Below are 19,169 nucleotides of genomic sequence, written 5' to 3'. Positions count from 1 at the left end.
AAAAAGAAAAAAGAAAAAAGAAAAAGAGGAAAAGCCAAAAAAACAATATATACATAAATGTCACCAAGGGCTATTGTGGGCCACTGATTAGTTATGATTTGTTAAGTTAATTACATAGATTTTTAATTAATACATATAAGGTCCATGTTTAATCATAATTTTATGATTTTGGTTCTTAAATTTCATTAATTGCAAATATAATATAATTTTTTTTGCTTAAATATAACATGGATGGTATAGGAAGTGGATTTAAGATACCAAAATAACTATAGTTTAAAAATTAAAATGAGAATAACTTAAATATTAAAAATTAAAAAATAATGAAAATTCGTTATCTTCTCTCACCTTATTTTTCGTGACAACGTACCCACCATATTTCATATAGAAGAAATACATGATAGCAAATATCCGTTCTTTCTAGATGGTTAACTTGATAAAAAAAAGCTAATAAACCGTCACACTATATATACACTACTAATATACCAACTACACAGCCACTAAAATATCATACGGGGTTATCCTAGTCGTACAAATATTATAACGTCTAACCACACATATCATAATATTTATCCGAAACATATTAGTTGGTGTTCTTACAAATCATACGGGTCATATCCTTCCAGACTGACAATACACACCACTAACAAAAGAACCATACATCATGCAAGACATTTTCCCGCTGTTTATACAGTTCGCATAACAACTGTGGGTAGGGCAAGCACACCACCAACCCTAAGAAAAATAAAGAAAGACAGAGCATAAAAAAGAATGTGGCGTAAGTGAAACCACTTGATACTTTGAAGGTCTATATGCAAAATATAAACAATTTCAAGGGTGTTTATGTAAATGAACAATAATAATAAATTTAAAATTGAAAAGTCTTAGGTGTTGTTTGTGAATAGAAGGATCTAGAATAACAAACCCTAACCCCACTCGATATTATATAAACGCAATTCGCCTCTTTTATCAATCCACACCATCTTCTTCAAATCCAAACACTAATTCTTCTTCGTCAAGCAAGCTTTCATTAACAATGGCGGACAGTGAGACGTTTGCTTTCCAAGCGGAGATCAACCAGCTGCTGAGTCTCATCATCAACACCTTCTACAGCAACAAGGAGATCTTTCTCCGTGAGCTCATCAGTAACTCGTCTGATGTAAGTCTACTTTTAGCCTTTGGTCGTCGATTAAAGCACTAGATCGTCCGTGTAGGATGTCTCTGTTTCGATTTTGATATGCTAGGGTTTTGTCGATGGATGTTTTAGGTTGCGATCTTGTATTTAATTAGGTGTACACGAGTTTCTAGGTTATTATTGTAGCTATATGATGATTTTGAATCGTCTGTTTGTGTATTTGCTTACATTGCGCTCATAAATACTAGAGACAGGCCAATTAGAGTTAATTTGTACAATTTTACATGTAGCTGTTTGAAATTTTATTATGTTGTATATAACTACGCTATATGTGCTTACAGTTGCACACATAAGCACTAGAAAGAGGTTAATATGTACGATTATACATTTATACATATTGTATACATATGTAACTAATTGAGTTTCATGATATTGTATACAATTTACACTATATCTACAATTAGACTTACTATAGTTATATGCGCTTAGAAAGATGTCAATTGGAGTTAATTTATTCAGTTATACATATGCAACTAATTGAGTTTCATTATATGTACATTTATACTTATGATTGTTGTATGCTAGAGGTTTTGACTGGATTTCTTGGATAAAACTTTACAATGAAGTTTAGTTGTGCAAGTAGTTTGCACATTATTAACTACTTGGATCTTCTTGTATGTTTTTGTGTGTCTGTATATAAGGTTATGTGATATGTTATGATGCTCTGTTTTGGACTTTGAAAGCACTAGTTGTACAATTTGGTTGATGTTTGAAATATTACTGGCATTGATCTTTTTACTTATTCATAGGCTTTGGACAAGATCCGTTTTGAGAGCTTGACTGACAAGAGTAAGCTAGATGGACAGCCTGAACTTTTCATTCATATTATCCCTGATAAAGCTAGCAACACCTTGACCATCATTGATAGCGGAGTTGGAATGACCAAAGCTGGTAACAACCATACACCTTTATTTATTTTTAAAATTTTAAAATTGTATGGATTATGTGTTCTAATGATGCCTTTATTTCAATAACTACAGATTTGGTGAACAATTTGGGTACCATTGCCCGATCTGGCACCAAAGAGTTCATGGAAGCCATTACTGCTGGTGCTGATGTCAGCATGATTGGGCAATTTGGTGTTGGTTTCTACTCTGCTTATTTGGTTGCTGATAAGGTTGTGGTGACAACCAAGCACAATGATGATGAACAGTATGTCTGGGAGTCACAAGCTGGTGGGTCTTTCACAGTTACCAGAGATACATCTGGTGAATCCCTTGGCAGAGGTACCAAAATGACCCTTCATCTCAAGGAGGATCAGCTAGAGTACCTTGAAGAGCGCAGGCTTAAAGATTTGGTCAAGAAACACTCTGAGTTCATCAGCTACCCGATCTCTCTCTGGGTTGAGAAAACCACAGAAAAAGAAATTTCTGATGATGAAGATGATGAAGAGAAGAAGAAAGAAGAGGATGGAGAAGTTGAGGAAGTTGATGAAGATAAGGAGAAGGAAGAGAAGAAAAAGAAGAAGATTAAGGAAGTGTCACACGAATGGGACTTGGTAAACAAACAAAAGCCCATTTGGATGAGGAAACCTGAAGAAATCACCAAAGAAGAATATGCTGCTTTCTACAAGAGTCTCACCAATGACTGGGAAGAGCACTTGAACGTGAAGCACTTCTCAGTTGAAGGTCAACTCGAATTTAAGGCCATTCTTTTTGTTCCCAAACGGGCCCCATTTGACTTGTTTGACACAAAGAAGAAGCAGAACAACATCAAGCTTTATGTCCGACGTGTCTTTATCATGGACAACTGTGAAGAACTCATTCCAGAGTACTTGAGCTTTGTGAAGGGTATTGTGGATTCTGAAGATCTTCCGCTTAACATCTCTCGTGAGATGTTGCAGCAAAACAAGATTTTGAAGGTGATCCGCAAGAATTTGGTGAAGAAGTGCATTGAACTGTTCCAGGAGATTGCTGAGAACAAGGAAGATTATGCTAAGTTTTATGAAGCTTTCTCCAAGAATCTCAAGTTGGGTATCCATGAGGATTCTCAAAACAAAACCAAACTAGCTGAATTGCTAAGATACCATTCTACCAAGAGTGGTGATGAGCAGACCAGCTTGAAGGACTATGTGACCAGAATGAAAGAGGGTCAAAGTGATATCTACTACATCACTGGTGAAAGCAAGAAGGCTGTTGAGAACTCTCCGTTCTTGGAGAAGTTAAAGAAGAAGGGTTATGAGGTGTTGTACATGGTTGATGCCATTGATGAGTATGCAGTTGGTCAGTTGAAGGAATTTGAGGGTAAGAAGTTGGTTTCTGCAACCAAGGAGGGTTTGAAGCTTGAGGAAACCGAAGACGAGAAGCAAAAGCAGGAAGCTTTGAAGGAGAAGTTTGAGGGTCTATGCAAGGTGATAAAGGATGTGTTGGGTGACAAGGTTGAGAAGGTGGTTGTTTCAGACCGTGTGGTGGATTCCCCTTGCTGTTTGGTTACTGGTGAGTATGGGTGGACCGCTAACATGGAAAGGATCATGAAGGCACAGGCTTTGAGGGATTCAAGCATGGCTGGTTACATGTCAAGCAAGAAGACTATGGAGATCAACCCTGAGAATGCGATCATGGAGGAGTTGAGGAAGAGGGCGGATGCTGACAAGAATGACAAGTCTGTTAAGGACTTGGTGCTGTTGCTGTTCGAGACTGCTTTGTTGACATCTGGGTTTAGCCTTGATGAGCCGAATACCTTTGGCAACAGGATTCACAGGATGTTGAAGCTTGGATTGAGCATTGATGAGGACGCTGATGAGGATGCTGATGTGCCTGCTCTTGAGGAAGCTGGAGACGATGCTGAGAGCAAGATGGAGGAAGTCGACTAAGTTTTTTAATTTTAGTCATGGAGTTGGTGGTGTGCTTGATTTTGAAACGTTTTTACTTTTTCTTTTTTTTGGTTTAATTTTGGGATGTTTTCATTAAGACAGTAGTTTGGTGGCAGTTTTCATGTCAAGAGTTTAATATGATGAATCATCTATGTGGCATTCTTCATTGACTTACCAGGATTGTTTTGTTTTTTCAACTGCCAAACGGGAAGCAATTTATTAAAAATAATGCCTGCAGGAAGCTGACCATAAATAGTCAAACAATAATACAAGCACTACATACAAAGCCTATTAAACAACCGACTGCAAAACCAACCCAATAGGCCCAAACGTTCGAACGCTACTTTTACTTATGTCAATTTGTGTTGATAAATATCCATAACTTTCTAACTCATTTTAGAACATGCTAGGTTCTAGGTTTGAAACAGGGATCTTGTCTTGAACAAGCTGAGCAAAAAGTCCCACTATGATGGGGAATCTGATTAACCATGCCACAGAGAACCATCCTGACTCATCTCTCGCCCATCTCTGATTATGATATCCCTGGAACTAGAGTTAAAGCTAACTTACAAGATCCGCAACGGTCAACCTTCTCGGACAAGCTCTTTTTCCTTCAACCCCAATTTGTTGCAATATATTCACTTTTGTGAAATGAGGCACTTTTTGAATGTTTCTGGTTCATACAATCTTGAGAACTCCTTAAGTACTGAAGTTACCTAGCCAAACTTCCTTCCAAAACAAAGTCTTGTTACCACAATGTCCTTGCTTTTTATAGGACCCCAAAAAAATATGTATGCAAGTAATTTGGGCTTTGGAGTGTGATTTTTATATACACATACACATGATAATATTAATATATGAATCATAGGTTCATAAACAAAAAAAAATGAATAAATAAATTACGAGACATTTTGATCTTGAAAAAGCTTGAGCTGGCTATGCTTTTAAACTTCCAGAAGTTAAGATATAAAATTTGATGAGACATATAAGCTATCTAACTCCAAATGCTATTAAGTTTTTCTTTTTTCATAATATAATTTGGAATAAAATAGCTTACACCAAAAATATATTCTGAAGCACAATATGATCGGTAGTCTGGTCTCTGTCCAAACCATAATAGAAGTTGGATTGTTTGCAGTGCGTCTAAAATAGAACCAGATCCTCGCTCTATACCTCGCTACAGTTGATCTCTGCATTTTTCAATATTTCTTTGATTCGTCTCTACAATGTAATTTATCAAACTTTTTGGAACACCGTTTAGAGTATCAGACTAAAAAAATACATGCTACAAACCCGCTCATCTACTGGCTGGCGTAGCCTTAGCTCAGCCTCAATCATGGCTGCAAACATGCATATAAAACCTCTTACTGTACCTATTCTCATTTGTGAATTGTGATAGACAAAACCAAGGAATGTTGTTTTAAGCTATTTTCATTTCACACACTAGCCCTTGAACCACTAGCCTACCCTGAATCTTGATCTAGTTGCCAAAAGACGATCAAAATCATGAATCATATCAAATTCTTGGTATCCAAATTGACTTGACCCGTGACCAGTTTAGCCTTGGTCAGTTCTGGTCATTTGGTCTGGCCGATTTAGCTTTGGTTGGTTCCAGATACCACCCAATCAACAAAACAAACACAGCAAATAACAATACGGTAAAAGCAACCAAATAACTTTTTCTTAAAAGACTCCACTATGTTTCATATTTAGTTATTATTACAATCAACCCAAACACAATTAAACCAATGGCAATGCAAACTGCAAAGAGAGTAAGATATTCAAATTTATCACCAGGTCATTCATAATAGAATGACACCGGTTTTAACCTCTAATCCCTGTAAGTCCCCTCTTTTTCTTGATCCTTCAGGAACCCTAGAAACGCAAGAAACCCGAAAAAGAAGAACCCACCTCTTGACCACCCACCTCCACCGCCTCCACCACCACCACCCCCATCGTCATCACGTGGCGGTAGTCCAGGACCTCCATCATCAAGGTCCGGAGACTTCTCCTTCCCTGTTTTCCAGTTAATTGTTATATAAACATGGTTTCTTTACGTACACAACCTAAATTCTCAAATCTTGTTTTATAAATTTTTGGTAAAAAGAGAAAAGAATATTACCTTGGACAGGAGCAATGGTGATGGTTGATGACTGACGTGTGACCGTTTGAGTCTGCTCTGCACCCATCCTAGCATTCTACATAGAATAAAATGCAGGAATTTCATAAATTGTCTTATATAATATATTATTAGATTCCTGATAGCATTGATCATAGTTTAGTACACAAAGACACTATTCTTTAAAACTTTCTACAGAAACACAATATGCACAGGTGACAGACAGATGATGAAACTGAACTAACCAAAGCCGCAGCACAGATAAAAGCAGCAGACTTCATCTTCGAAACTTGAACCTGTCCTCCAAATGTTGCAGGTTGTGTGGAAAGTGGTCTAAGTGGCAATGAATTTCATAAATTGTTATATAATATATTATTAGATTCATAAATTGTTATAAATTGTCCTCCAAATAGCATTCTACATAGAATAAAATGCAGGAATTTCATAAATTGTCTTATATAATATATTATTAGATTCCTGATAGCATTGATCATAGTTTAGTACACAAAGACACTATTCTTTAAAACTTTCTACAGAAACACAATATGCACAGGTGACAGACAGATGATGAAACTGAACTAACCAAAGCCGCAGCACAGATAAAAGCAGCAGACTTCATCTTCGAAACTTGAACCTGTCCTCCAAATGTTGCAGGTTGTGTGGAAAGCGGTAGTCCAGGACCTCCATCATCAAGGTCCGGAGACTTCTCCTTCCCTGTTTTCCAGTTAATTGTTATATAAACATGGTTTCTTTACGTACACAACCTAAATTCTCAAATCTTGTTTTATAAATTTTTGGTAAAAAGAGAAAAGAATATTACCTTGGACAGGAGCAATGGTGATGGTTGATGACTGACGTGTGACCGTTTGAGTCTGCTCTGCACCCATCCTAGCATTCTACATAGAATAAAATGCAGGAATTTCATAAATTGTCTTATATAATATATTATTAGATTCCTGATAGCATTGATCATAGTTTAGTACACAAAGACACTATTCTTTAAAACTTTCTACAGAAACACAATATGCACAGGTGACAGACAGATGATGAAACTGAACTAACCAAAGCCGCAGCACAGATAAAAGCAGCAGACTTCATCTTCGAAACTTGAACCTGTCCTCCAAATGTTGCAGGTTGTGTGGAAAGTGGTCTAAGTGGCAATGAACAAAGACCAGTAGACTTGATTTGCCCAACTTTTGGTACTTCCGACCTCGCTGTTAACAAAAATTCAACATTGCACAACCCAAAAGTCAAGTCATTTCAAAACCATCTAACATCAAATATGAAACATCAATATTTTAAAATAATTTAGCAGAATAATTTTCAAACCTAGTTGGGAGGTGGAGCTTGGAACCACACTTGCACTCAGTGAGAACATCTTGAGATACTGACCTGAAATGTTCTTCACATTAGCGCACAATTGCACAAACTCCAGAATCTTACGGAACTCATACAAATTTTGTAGAACCAAAGACACATGAACAGGCTAATTAAACTAAAAAGGGATTAAGTTACATAAAATCTGTGAAAACATACTTCTAATCCTCTAGTTTTAGGTTTCCAATTCTCCACAAATTGACCAGTTTCATGCCCATATATGTACAAAAACCTTCTTTCCTACGAACTGCAGACTAATTCGGTAACAACAACGACACGTAGGGCTGTAAATGAACCAAACTGTGAACTGTTCAGCGGGAAGTTCTATATATTCGTTCCTTTAATAATTGAATGAACACGAGCAAAAGCCATGCTATTACCATTGCGTTTATGAATGCTCGATAATGTGTTTGTTTACGTCCGTTTATGTTTGTTAATATTTGTTCATTAAAGTTTTAACATTTTTAATGACTTTTCTGATCTTATCATATAGATTTAAGCTATAAAACAAATACACGCACAAGTATTATGTGATTAACATATGAATATGAATGCTAAGAAAAAACACCAACACAAAGTCACAAACTTGGTAGCCGGCCGAACCATTGACACTGACGAATCACGGTTAGTAAAATCAAATTAAACCCATTATTTGTTTTCATTTGCGTTCGTTCTTTAAACAAGAAACTTCGTTCGCCTGTCCGATATACGAACATAAACAAGGCCTTGTTTTATAACCCTAAATTGACAAGTAAGATATGAATAGCCGGCCCTTGTCCAATCTGAGTTCTTATATTGTCAGAAGGCATTGTATTTGAATAAATAAAGATGGATAATTTGAAATTGAAACCCTAAATGAAGAAAGAAAGAAAGAAAGATTGCACCTTTACTTGAATTGAAACTATTTAATAACTTTCCGGACGCCGCCGACCAGCGAAGAGATGGAAACCCTCGTCCACGTAGGATTGGCGAATTGAACGACTCACAGACAAGAGGCTGCTAGAGCTAGAAGATGTTGCCCATTGCTTGAGGATATCATGTGCCAATTTTCTAATTTTAATAACTTTTCACCTTTATATTTTTTTTATAATTACTTGTGCAAATTGAACTTTTCTTCACTTCGCACGAAATACCGGTATTGAATAAAATATTTTGGTACTGGTATCGGTATCAAATATTTTCAAATTTTAGGATTTAGATTTTCAAAAACGCTACCTGTTGTAACCGGTGTCGTCTCAAGCTCATCCCTAGTGATCACATTGTCTGTGTATGTTATATTGCCAACCAGTTAGTCATAGTTTACATTATTAAAATCAAATTTGTATTATATTATATTTTTTTGAAAAATATAAAATATACATATTATTATCTTCTTTTTGAAGAACAAAGGCTCAACCATCATAGATCACCCTAACAAATGAATCTTCTTTTCACTAAAAGAACTAAACATAGTAACCCTGGCCCAGCCACCCCAAAGATTTTTAATAGTTAGGATGTTTGTTAACGGATCCGCTATCAAGTATGCATAAAATGTTTATCTTTAGTAATAACTTTTCTATAAGTAGGAAAAAAAAATACCAAACGTGAAATTGACTGGCGAACAATGAGCACTGGATATGTAATATTCGAGGAAAAAAGTATCAAACTCCGAAAATTCATGTAATTAACTCCAAAATGTATATTAGTATTGACCATTAAATTCCATGACAAATTTAGTATGTCTTGGTATTCTTAGCAATATATCTATCTTCTTTGCCTTCTACAATCATTCAACAAAAAATTCAACTCTCTCCCTCTTTCTCTCATTATAACTTACATACAAGGCTCCAAATTCACAGGCATTCGTCACGATAAATTTTTCATTTCAGGTAATTTCTTATGAAAAAACAAAAGAATCTAACAAATCAATTGTTTCAAACATGTTTGATGAAATGCTTGACAATTCAAATAACAAATTTTTCACCTTTCGACATGTAAATGCACATATTATTTGCATATGGTTACATTATAAGAGCCCACTAACGTTGTGACAATCAAACATATAGTGGATAAGATGGAAGCACAACAAGAACGACCAAAGTTCGACCAACAATGGAACAAAGCAAGATATCTACACATCTTGATCCGCAATCGCCACGCTATAGTGTCGGATTTTTCAAACTATCGCATTTGGACATTAAAGAGGGTGGCGGCATGAACAGGGTCTCTTCCGACGCAAAGCTCAATTGCCTTTGCTCCCCGACTACCCACACGGGGTCTTTTAGGTGCCGCTTTTGTAACACCCCGACCAAAGGCGGATTATACATCGGGGCGCCACATATTGTTTCATTACTCGTGACACTATTGGGTGTCAATATTTAATAAATACATTCATTCGCGCACGCGCAGGGTAAACACAAGATAACATAAAACATCATAAATCAATATATTATAAATTATAATATTCGAACAGCAAAAACTTGTCTTGATACATTTTAATCTAGGTCCAAAATAAAGAAACTTCCTATGTGTCCACAAGCTCCAAAACAGCTACTTCAAACCTGAACATGTGTTAAAATAAACGTCAAACACTTGCGTGTTGGTGAGAAATCAAGTTTAATACAGTACATAGATAACAATAAATCTGCGCGCAACACGTGTATGTCTGGTGTTTAACAAGGGTGCAATCAGATTGTGATCAAGCCTAGATAGATCATAGCTCATAGTTCATAGTTCAATCCGTGCTCCCAATTGAGCACAAAAACGAGAAAACATCTGTGCAAGTGTAAACAAAGAAAACCGTAAACGATAGGTCTCCCGTGTTCATCTAATGGATCCATGAAAACTTCGGAATAGGCCGAACAAAGCGGTTAATGATACACACATACAAATAAACAGCCAAGTAAACGTCCTCAACACATGGGATACTGCGCGACTAAAGTTCATAAACAAGTTTAAGACTCTAAGTTTGTATGAACACATGAACATCCCAAAACATTTAAAAGCAAAAAGGGATTAGGTACGAGATTACTCACTTGATAAACGATGCGGTGTAAGATAAAGCAAGAACCAACTTTAAACAAGCACAAGTTAACCTATAAATAAGATTATTGTTTTAATGATTGGTTTTAAGTCTTGATTATGAGTTAGCATAATTAATAAGTAAATTATTATATATAATATATATATATTACCGAAAAAGCAGGGCAGAACAGGGAGGAAGACGGAGGCAGAGAGGAAGACGGCAGAGAGAGCAAGGGGCAAGAGAACAGGAGAGATTAAGTGTTTTGTGTGTGTAGTGTTAGGAAAAATAATACTATTATTTATAGAGAAACCTTAGGAGACATAATCCCTAGAAAAGGGGAAAGGATCTTTAACAGGATCAAGCAAAAGATATCAAAAAGCAAGTAAAAGATATCAAAAGATATGGCAGCTGCAGGGGGCAAGATAAAGCTGACAGGGAACAGTAAAAAGCATGGGCGGGTCAGATAAAGGTACAGGTCAAGCATGACAAAAGCAGATCTCAAAAGATAATGTCAGTCACTTTATCTGTCAACCAATGTGGTTGGTGCGCATGCTGCGCCGAAAGTAACTTTTCAGACATAAAGCAGATTAGGTCAACAGCTCAAAAGATAAGACAACACAAAAGCAAACGGCTAGATTTAAACAGAAGAAAACTCAAAGGGTTTAGCGCGAGAAGGCTCGAGCGCGAAGGCAGACACAGAAGGTCAAGAGAGCGCGAGCGCGAAGGCAGACAGAAACAACCTTAACGCGTCGCGGAAAGAACTACATTTCTAAGCGCGCCGCGGGAAGAATCACATTTCTTAGCGCGCCGCGGGAGGAACTAAAATTCCTAGCGCGCCGCGGGAAGAACTATAATTCTTCGCGCGTCGAGGGATGAACTACGATTCTTAGCGCGCTGCGAGAAGAACTACAATCCTTAGCGCGTCGCGGGAAGAACTACCGTTCTTAGCGCGCTGCGAGAAGAATTACAATTCTTAGCGCGCTGCGAGAAGAGTTCGTCTCGCGTATCGCTGAAACAGGTGGTCTTCACGCAGGATTCCTTGTAAGGGGTCTGGCGCGTGGAGCTGCGCAGACAACCTTAGGCGGGAAGGAACAAATGACAAGCAAAGAGAAGAAAAAGAGGGAAACAAGGCGTAAGGGCGGGACGACGACAAGAGGGAAAAGAAGGCGGAAAGAGAGAAGGAGAGGGACGGGACGGCGGAAAGAAAGAGAGAGATAGAGGCGGGAAGGAAAATATATTATTATTATTAAAAATAAAGTATAAGAATAAATAAATATTAAATCATAAAAGAAAGAGATCGGGTCAGAGAAACGGGTACCTGGGTCGGGTCGGATCGGGGCAGATGTCACAGTCTCCCCTACTTTAAGAAATTTCGTCCCGAAATTTATCTCGAAGCAGTTTGCGCAGAGAACAGGTGCGGGTACTTGATCTTCATTTGATCTTCCCTTTCCCATGTAAACTCGGCTCCGCGCTTGGACTCCCAGCGAACTTTCACGATAGGGATGCGACTGCGCTTGGTTTGCTTTACCTCGCGATCCATAATCTCAACAGGCTTCTCAACGAAATGCATAGATTCATCAACTTGAACTTCATCAAGTGGAATGTGAAGGTTCTCGTTAGTTAAACACTTCTTGAGATTGGATACATGGAACGTTGGATGCACATTACCGAGCGCGGGCGGCAGGTCAAGTCTGTAGGCAACTTTTCCCACTCGCGCGAGAATCTTGAATGGACCAACATAACGAGGAGCAAGCTTACCCTTCTTCCCAAAGCGGACAACACCTTTCCAAGGCGACACTTTGAGGAGAACAAGATCACCAACTTGAAATTCGAGAGGCTTTCGCCTACGATCTGCGTAACTCTTCTGTCGGCTTCTGGCAGTCAGCAGATGATCACGGATCTTGGCGATTTTATCGGTTGTCTCTTGAACAAGTTCGGGTCCTGTGATTTGAGTTTCACCCACTTCGCTCCAACAAATCGGAGAGCGGCACTTACGACCGTAAAGTGCTTCAAATGGGGCCATACCGATACTGGAATGATAGCTGTTATTATAAGAGAACTCGATCAAAGGCAGGTGCGAATCCCAATTACCTCCAAAATCAAGAACACAAGATCGGAGCATATCCTCAAGAGTTTGAATAGTTCGCTCAGACTGACCGTCAGTCTGAGGATGATATGCCGTACTCATGTCCAAGCGAGTTCCTAGTGCAGATTGGAGAGATTTCCAAAAGCGGGATATAAAACGGCCATCGCGATCGGATATGATGCTCAAAGGAGTACCATGGCGGCAGACAATTTCCTTGACATAAAGCTGCGCGAGTTGCTCAACACGGTAGTTTTCACGAATGGGCAGGAAGTGAGCAGACTTAGTCAATCGATCCACTATTACCCAAATGCTATCATGTTTGCTTGCTGTCAAAGGTAACTTGGTAATAAAGTCCATCGCTACACATTCCCATTTCCACGTAGGAATTTCTGGTTGTTCGAGCAAACCAGATGGGCGTTGGTGTTCAGCTTTCACTTTAGAACAAGTCAGACATTTAGCTACGAACACAGCAATATCCTTCTTCATACCGGGCCACCAATAAGTTATGCGCAAATCCTTGTACATCTTATCAGCGCCAGGATGAATAGAATACCGAGATTTGTGCGCTTCACTCAGGATATCAGCGCGAAGATTCTCATCAAAGGGAATCCAGATGCGATTGAGATAGCAGAGAATTCCACTCAGATTAGGGACAAAGAGTGCTTCCGCGCCACACGCTAACTCGGCGCGAAGGTTACCATTACTGATGGATGCGCGCTGCGCGTCACGAATACGCGATTCAAGGTTGCTTTGAATCGGCGCGAAGTGAAGCTGGGTGCGCGGCAAGATACAGTTAAGCTGGCAGGGTTTTCGGCTGAGCGCATCGGCTACCACATTAGCCTTACCAGGATGATACCGGATCTCACAATCGTAATCGCTGATGAGTTCGTTCCATCGGCGTTGCCTCATGTTAAGTTCCTTCTGATCAAAGATATGCTGAAGGCTTTTATGGTCTGTGTAAAGGATACACTTAGTACCATAAAGGTAGTGTCTCCAGATCTTCAAGGCAAAAACAACTGCACCAAGTTCGAGGTCGTGAGTTGTATAATTCTTTTCATGAACCTTAAGTTGCCTTGATGCGTAAGCGATAACCTTGCCTCGTTGCATAAGAACACAACCGAGACCTTGGTTGGAGGCATCGCAGTACACGACAAAATCTTCATTACCCTCAGGTAACGCAAGGACAGGAGCTTCACACAACAAACGCTTGAGCGTTAGAAAGGCTTCTTCTTGCTTCGAGCCCCAAATATACGGTTTACCTTTGTGCGTTAAAGCTGTTAAAGGCAAAGCGATCTTCGAGAAGTTCGAAATGAAGCGCCGGTAATAACCAGCTAAGCCCAGAAAGGAACGGATCTCAGAAGGAGTGGCCGGCGTAATCCAGTTCTTGATTGCTTCAATCTTGGATGGGTCGACATGAATACCCATCTTGTTTACAACATGACCAAGAAACTGTACTTCATCAGACCAGAATTCACACTTGGAAAGCTTGGCAAAGAGCTGCTCGGCTCTAAGCTTTTGCAACACCAATCGGAGATGTTGCTCATGCTCGGCCTTGGTCTTAGAATACACCAGAACATCATCGATAAACACGATCACGAATTTATCCAGGAAGGGCCTACACACCCGATTCATTAGATCCATGAAAACGGCGGGTGCGTTGGTTAGACCGAAGGACATGACCAAGAATTCAAAATGGCCATAGCGAGTTCGAAAAGCAGTCTTCGGAACATCTTCATCGCGGATGCGCAACTGGTGATAGCCAGAGCGGAGATCAATCTTCGAGAAACAAGAGGCACCTTGGAGTTGATCAAAGAGGTCGTCAATACGCGGTAAGGGATACCGGTTTTTAATGGTGAGTTTGTTCAACTCGCGGTAATCAATACACATGCGAAACGATCCATCTTTCTTTTTAACGAACAACACCGGAGCACCCCAGGGCGAAGAGCTAGGGCGGATGAATCCTTTAGCAGTCAACTCTTGAAGTTGGCTGGCCAATTCTTGCATCTCAGCGGGTGCAAGACGGTAAGGAGATTTAGCTACGGGGGAAGCACCAGGGACAAGATCAACACGAAACTCGACTTCACGAGCGGGAGGGATACCAGGAAGATCATCAGGAAAAACTTCAGGGAAATCACGCACAACAGGGATATCGCGAAGCTTCTTTTCTTCAGCAGGTTTAACCACATGGGCTAGAAATGCAATACACTTCTTCCGCATGAGCCTTCGGGCTTCGGCGCAAGACATAAGTTTAAGACCGCGGGAGGGTTTCTCGCCGTAGATATGAAGATCACCATTTTCTCGAGGAATGCGAATCAACTTCTTGGCGCAAATAACTTCGGCGCGATTCTTCGAGAGCCAGTCCATACCAATGATAACATCAAAGCTTCCAAGAGGCATGGGGATGAGGTCAATCAGAAAATCGTTTTCGTTAAGGTTAAGCGTGCAATCTTTAATCACTGAGTTTATTAAAACAGTTTCACCATTAGCCAATTCAACTGAAAAATCTTCTTTTAAATCGTTGCGTGGTCGCGCAAGCTTCTGCTCGAAGGCGTGAGAGATAAAACTTCGATCGGCGCCAGTATCAAAAAGTACAGAAGCATAAAATCCGTTAAGCAAAAATGTACCATTAACTACGTCATTATTCGCTTGCGCTTGGTGCGCGGTTATGTTAAAAGCTCGTCCACGCGTCACTTGGTTTGAAATCTGGTTCACCGGATTCGCTTGCGTAATCTGAACTTGTAGCCTTGGGCACGCGTTCCGGAAATGACTGGGATCACCGCAGTTAAAGCATGATCTGGGTCGTGGGTTTTGGTAGGTTGGTTGTGGATTCTGCGGGTAGACTGGTGGTGTTGGCGCAATTGGGTTGGCGAGAGGGACTCTACAGTATTCGGCAGAGTGACCAACGCGGCCACATCGGTTACATTGTCGACACGGGGTTTGGGTTGGGTGGTGAAGTCTACAGGTTGGGCAAAAGGGTTGATTTCCTGTGTAAGGTTTCTTAGGAGGCGGGGCAGGGAGTGCTGGATTGGTTAAGGCGTAGTTATGGACTACAGGAGGTGTTGGGTAGGCTGACAGAGGGTTAGGCGCATAAACTGGGGGTTGGTAGATGGGTTGCTGGACAATGGGCGGGTTGGTAAGCGCATAGGCCTTGCGCCTGCGCTTGAGGTTGTTACGGTTTGAGGGTTCTGGTTTGGTTTCTGTTGGTTCAGGGACAGTCTTGGTGGGTTTGGTTTTCTCAGCTCCCCGCAGGAACAGGGTTCCTGCTCTGACATGGTTGTCGCTGAGCACAGCGGCCAACTCAATGGCGTCAGAGAGGGTAACTGGGTTTCTGGCCCATACAGAATCTTGAATTTCCATGGGGAGACCCCCAAGGAATTTCTCTATGGCTCGGCGGGAAGGGGTAACAAGGTGAGGGACCAGTAAGCTTAGCTCGTGGAAGCGCGTCGCGTACTCGCGCGCTTCTCCGCTGTATTGCTTCAAGTTCCAGAATTCTTCCTCCAGGCGCTTAACTTCGTTGGGAGGGCAGAATTCTCGCGTAAGAATTTCCTTGAATTCCTCCCATGTCATGCTAGAAGCAGCCTCTGCGCCACGCGCATGAGCTACTCCATTCCACTATGTAAGCGCTCTGGATTCCAGGACACTGAAAGCATATAGGGTTCGTCTGTCTGAGGGGCATTGGGTGTGGAGGAAAGTGTTTTCTATTTTCTCAAGCCACTGGAGCATCACGGTGGCTCCTTCAAGACCTGTGAACTTTGGAGGGTTACCCGCGTTAAAGGACTTAATGTTGTAACTGGAGGTATTGTTTTGGCTCAAGGCTTGGGCTATCACGGCGGCCATTTCCTGGGAACGTTGCTGTCTACGCATGCGCGAGGCTTCTCTTCTCTGAAATCGGCGAGATAGCGGAGGCATTCTATAAAAATTTTAATTTTAGTTAATATCTTGGTTTTAGCGCAAAGTTTTAATCTTATAAAGCTTGGTTTCACGGAGTCAGTTACTGTCAAAAGTTAAAGTAAAATAAACGACCCAAAATGCAGACTTAATAAAGGTAACAAATTCGAATCAAGAATCGACAATTCATGTATCACCATGACTTTCCGAATTCCCAATTTAAAATATACGAGCAAACGAGTATTGGAGATTGACGATTCATGTATCACCATGACTTTTCAATCTTCAATATAAAACATACAAGAAAATGAGTATTGGAGGTTGACAATTCATGTATCACCATGACTTTTCAAGTCTCCAACCTCAGAACATAATCGTAAATGGAAATTGAAAATCAGCTATTCATGCATCACCATGACTTTTCGGACTTTCAAATCCAACAAACGAATATGTAAGAAAAATCAATAAAAATCGAAATTTAGCAAAAATCGAAATATCGCAAAATAAAACATAAAATCATATACTGCGCAAGCGCGAGCATACTCATAAATAACGAGTAATTAACAATAAGCGCGCAAACATGAGATTTCTCTCATGCGCGAGAAGGGACTCTTAGGTATTCTAGGCCGTTACGTCTAACCACCTATCCTAAAGTCAACGGGCTCTGATACCAATCTGTAACACCCCGACCAAAGGCGGATTATACATCGGGGCGCCACATATTGTTTCATTACTCGTGACACTATTGGGTGTCAATATTTAATAAATACATTCATTCGCGCACGCGCAGGGTAAACACAAGATAACATAAAACATCATAAATCAATATATTATAAATTATAATATTCGAACAGCAAAAACTTGTCTTGATACATTTTAATCTAGGTCCAAAATAAAGAAACTTCCTATGTGTCCACAAGCTCCAAAACAGCTACTGCAAACCTGAACATGTGTTAAAATAAACGTCAAACACTTGCGTGTTGGTGAGAAATCAAGTTTAATACAGTACATAGATAACAATAAATCTGCGCGCAACACGTGTATGTCTGGTGTTTAACAAGGGTGCAATCAGATTGTGATCAAGCCTAGATAGATCATAGCTCATAGTTCATAGTTCAATCCGTGCTCCCAATTGAGCACAAAAACGAGAAAACATCTGTGCAAGTGTAAACAAAGAAAACCGTAAACGATAGGTCTCCCGTGTTCATCTAATGGATCCATGAAAACTTCGGAATAGGCCGAACAAAGCGGTTAATGATACACACATACAAATAAACAGCCAAGTAAACGTCCTCAACACATGGGATACTGCGCGACTAAAGTTCATAAACAAGTTTAAGACTCTAAGTTTGTATGAACACATGAACATCCCAAAACATTTAAAAGCAAAAAGGGATTAGGTACGAGATTACTCACTTGATAAACGATGCGGTGTAAGATAAAGCAAGAACCAACTTTAAACAAGCACAAGTTAACCTATAAATAAGATTATTGTTTTAATGATTGGTTTTAAGTCTTGATTATGAGTTAGCATAATTAATAAGTAAATTATTATATATAATATATATATATTACCGAAAAAGCAGGGCAGAACAGGGAGGAAGACGGAGGCAGAGAGGAAGACGGCAGAGAGAGCAAGGGGCAAGAGAACAGGAGAGATTAAGTGTTTTGTGTGTGTAGTGTTAGGAAAAATAATACTATTATTTATAGAGAAACCTTAGGAGACATAATCCCTAGAAAAGGGGAAAGGATCTTTAACAGGATCAAGCAAAAGATATCAAAAAGCAAGTAAAAGATATCAAAAGATATGGCAGCTGCAGGGGGCAAGATAAAGCTGACAGGGAACAGTAAAAAGCATGGGCGGGTCAGATAAAGGTACAGGTCAAGCATGGCAAAAGCAGATCTCAAAAGATAATGTCAGTCACTTTATCTGTCAACCAATGTGGTTGGTGCGCATGCTGCGCCGAAAGTAACTTTTCAGACATAAAGCAGATTAGGTCAACAGCTCAAAAGATAAGACAACACAAAAGCAAACGGCTAGATTTAAACAGAAGAAAACTCAAAGGGTTTAGCGCGAGAAGGCTCGAGCGCGAAGGCAGACACAGAAGGTCAAGAGAGCGCGAGCGCGAAGGCAGACAGAAACAACCTTAACGCGTCGCGGAAAGAACTACATTTCTAAGCGCGCCGCGGGAAGAATCACATTTCTTAGCGCGCCGCGGGAGGAACTAAAATTCCTAGCGCGCCGCGGGAAGAACTATAATTCTTCGCGCGTCGAGGGATGAACTACGATTCTTAGCGCGCTGCGAGAAGAACTACAATCCTTAGCGCGTCGCGGGAAGAACTACCGTTCTTAGCGCGCTGCGAGAAGAATTACAATTCTTAGCGCGCTGCGAGAAGAGTTCGTCTCGCGTATCGCTGAAACAGGTGGTCTTCACGCAGGATTCCTTGTAAGGGGTCTGGCGCGTGGAGCTGCGCAGACAACCTTAGGCGGGAAGGAACAAAGGACAAGCAAAGAGAAGAAAAAGAGGGAAACAAGGCGTAAGGGCGGGACGGCGACAAGAGGGAAAAGAAGGCGGAAAGAGAGAAGGAGAGGGACGGGACGGCGGAAAGAAAGAGAGAGATAGAGGCGGGAAGGAAAATATATTATTATTATTAAAAATAAAGTATAAGAATAAATAAATATTAAATCAT

At 40.2% G+C, this 19,169-nt stretch overlaps 3 protein-coding genes across 3 annotated transcripts; 1 reads left to right on the top strand and 2 right to left on the bottom strand.

Moving 5' to 3' along the window:
* The first annotated feature begins 1,011 nt into the window (after positions 1-1,011).
* LOC143589408 (heat shock cognate protein 80-like) lies at positions 1,012-4,035 on the top strand. Its single transcript, XM_077070173.1, has 3 exons — positions 1,012-1,156; positions 1,942-2,083; positions 2,173-4,035. The coding sequence occupies exons 1-3, from the start codon at positions 1,034-1,036 to the stop codon at positions 4,002-4,004; spliced, it is 2,097 nt and encodes a 698-aa protein (XP_076926288.1). The 5' UTR covers positions 1,012-1,033; the 3' UTR covers positions 4,005-4,035.
* A 1,691-nt stretch (positions 4,036-5,726) lies between these two features.
* LOC143589413 (uncharacterized) lies at positions 5,727-6,465 on the bottom strand. The gene is made up of 3 exons (XM_077070176.1): positions 6,369-6,465; positions 6,127-6,202; positions 5,727-6,020 (listed from the first exon to the last, which is right to left on the bottom strand). Exons 1-3 carry the CDS (start codon positions 6,402-6,404, stop codon positions 5,836-5,838), a joined length of 297 nt encoding a protein of 98 aa, XP_076926291.1. The 5' UTR covers positions 6,405-6,465; the 3' UTR covers positions 5,727-5,835.
* A 75-nt stretch (positions 6,466-6,540) lies between these two features.
* On the bottom strand, positions 6,541-7,516 carry LOC143589424 (uncharacterized). The gene is made up of 5 exons (XM_077070185.1): positions 7,453-7,516; positions 7,186-7,337; positions 6,944-7,019; positions 6,707-6,837; positions 6,541-6,600 (listed from the first exon to the last, which is right to left on the bottom strand). Exons 1-5 carry the CDS (start codon positions 7,499-7,501, stop codon positions 6,541-6,543), a joined length of 468 nt encoding a protein of 155 aa, XP_076926300.1. The 5' UTR covers positions 7,502-7,516.
* Between the last annotated feature and the right edge of the window lie 11,653 nt (positions 7,517-19,169).

This window comes from Bidens hawaiensis, unplaced genomic scaffold (genome assembly GCF_021521415.1).
Source record: "Bidens hawaiensis isolate Kalapana, Puna unplaced genomic scaffold, B.hawaiensis_p1.1 tig00037558_1, whole genome shotgun sequence".
NCBI classification, from domain to species: Eukaryota; Viridiplantae; Streptophyta; class Magnoliopsida; order Asterales; family Asteraceae; genus Bidens; species Bidens hawaiensis.
The sequence above is the reverse complement of the archived record's forward strand: the minus strand, read 5'-3'. Positions and strand labels throughout refer to the sequence as shown.

Excerpts from the sequence above, each read along its gene's own strand:
- LOC143589408 (XM_077070173.1), top strand. The coding sequence starts at position 1,034 with ATGGCGGACAGTGAGACGTTTGCTTTCCAAGCGGAGATCAACCAGCTG. Across the intron at positions 1,157-1,941 it reads TCATCAGTAACTCGTCTGAT|GCTTTGGACAAGATCCGTTT; the intron begins GTAAGTCTACTT and ends ACTTATTCATAG. Across the intron at positions 2,084-2,172 it reads AGTTGGAATGACCAAAGCTG|ATTTGGTGAACAATTTGGGT; the intron begins GTAACAACCATA and ends CAATAACTACAG.
- LOC143589413 (XM_077070176.1), bottom strand. The coding sequence starts at position 6,404 with ATGAAGTCTGCTGCTTTTATCTGTGCTGCGGCTTTG. Across the intron at positions 6,203-6,368 it reads TTATCTGTGCTGCGGCTTTG|AATGCTAGGATGGGTGCAGA; the intron begins GTTAGTTCAGTT and ends TATTCTATGTAG. Across the intron at positions 6,021-6,126 it reads CACCATTGCTCCTGTCCAAG|GGAAGGAGAAGTCTCCGGAC; the intron begins GTAATATTCTTT and ends ACTGGAAAACAG.
- LOC143589424 (XM_077070185.1), bottom strand. The coding sequence starts at position 7,501 with ATGTTCTCACTGAGTGCAAGTGTGGTTCCAAGCTCCACCTCCCAACTA. Across the intron at positions 7,020-7,185 it reads TTATCTGTGCTGCGGCTTTG|AATGCTAGGATGGGTGCAGA; the intron begins GTTAGTTCAGTT and ends TATTCTATGTAG. Across the intron at positions 6,601-6,706 it reads TTATCTGTGCTGCGGCTTTG|GAATCTAATAATATATTATA; the intron begins GTTAGTTCAGTT and ends CAATGCTATCAG.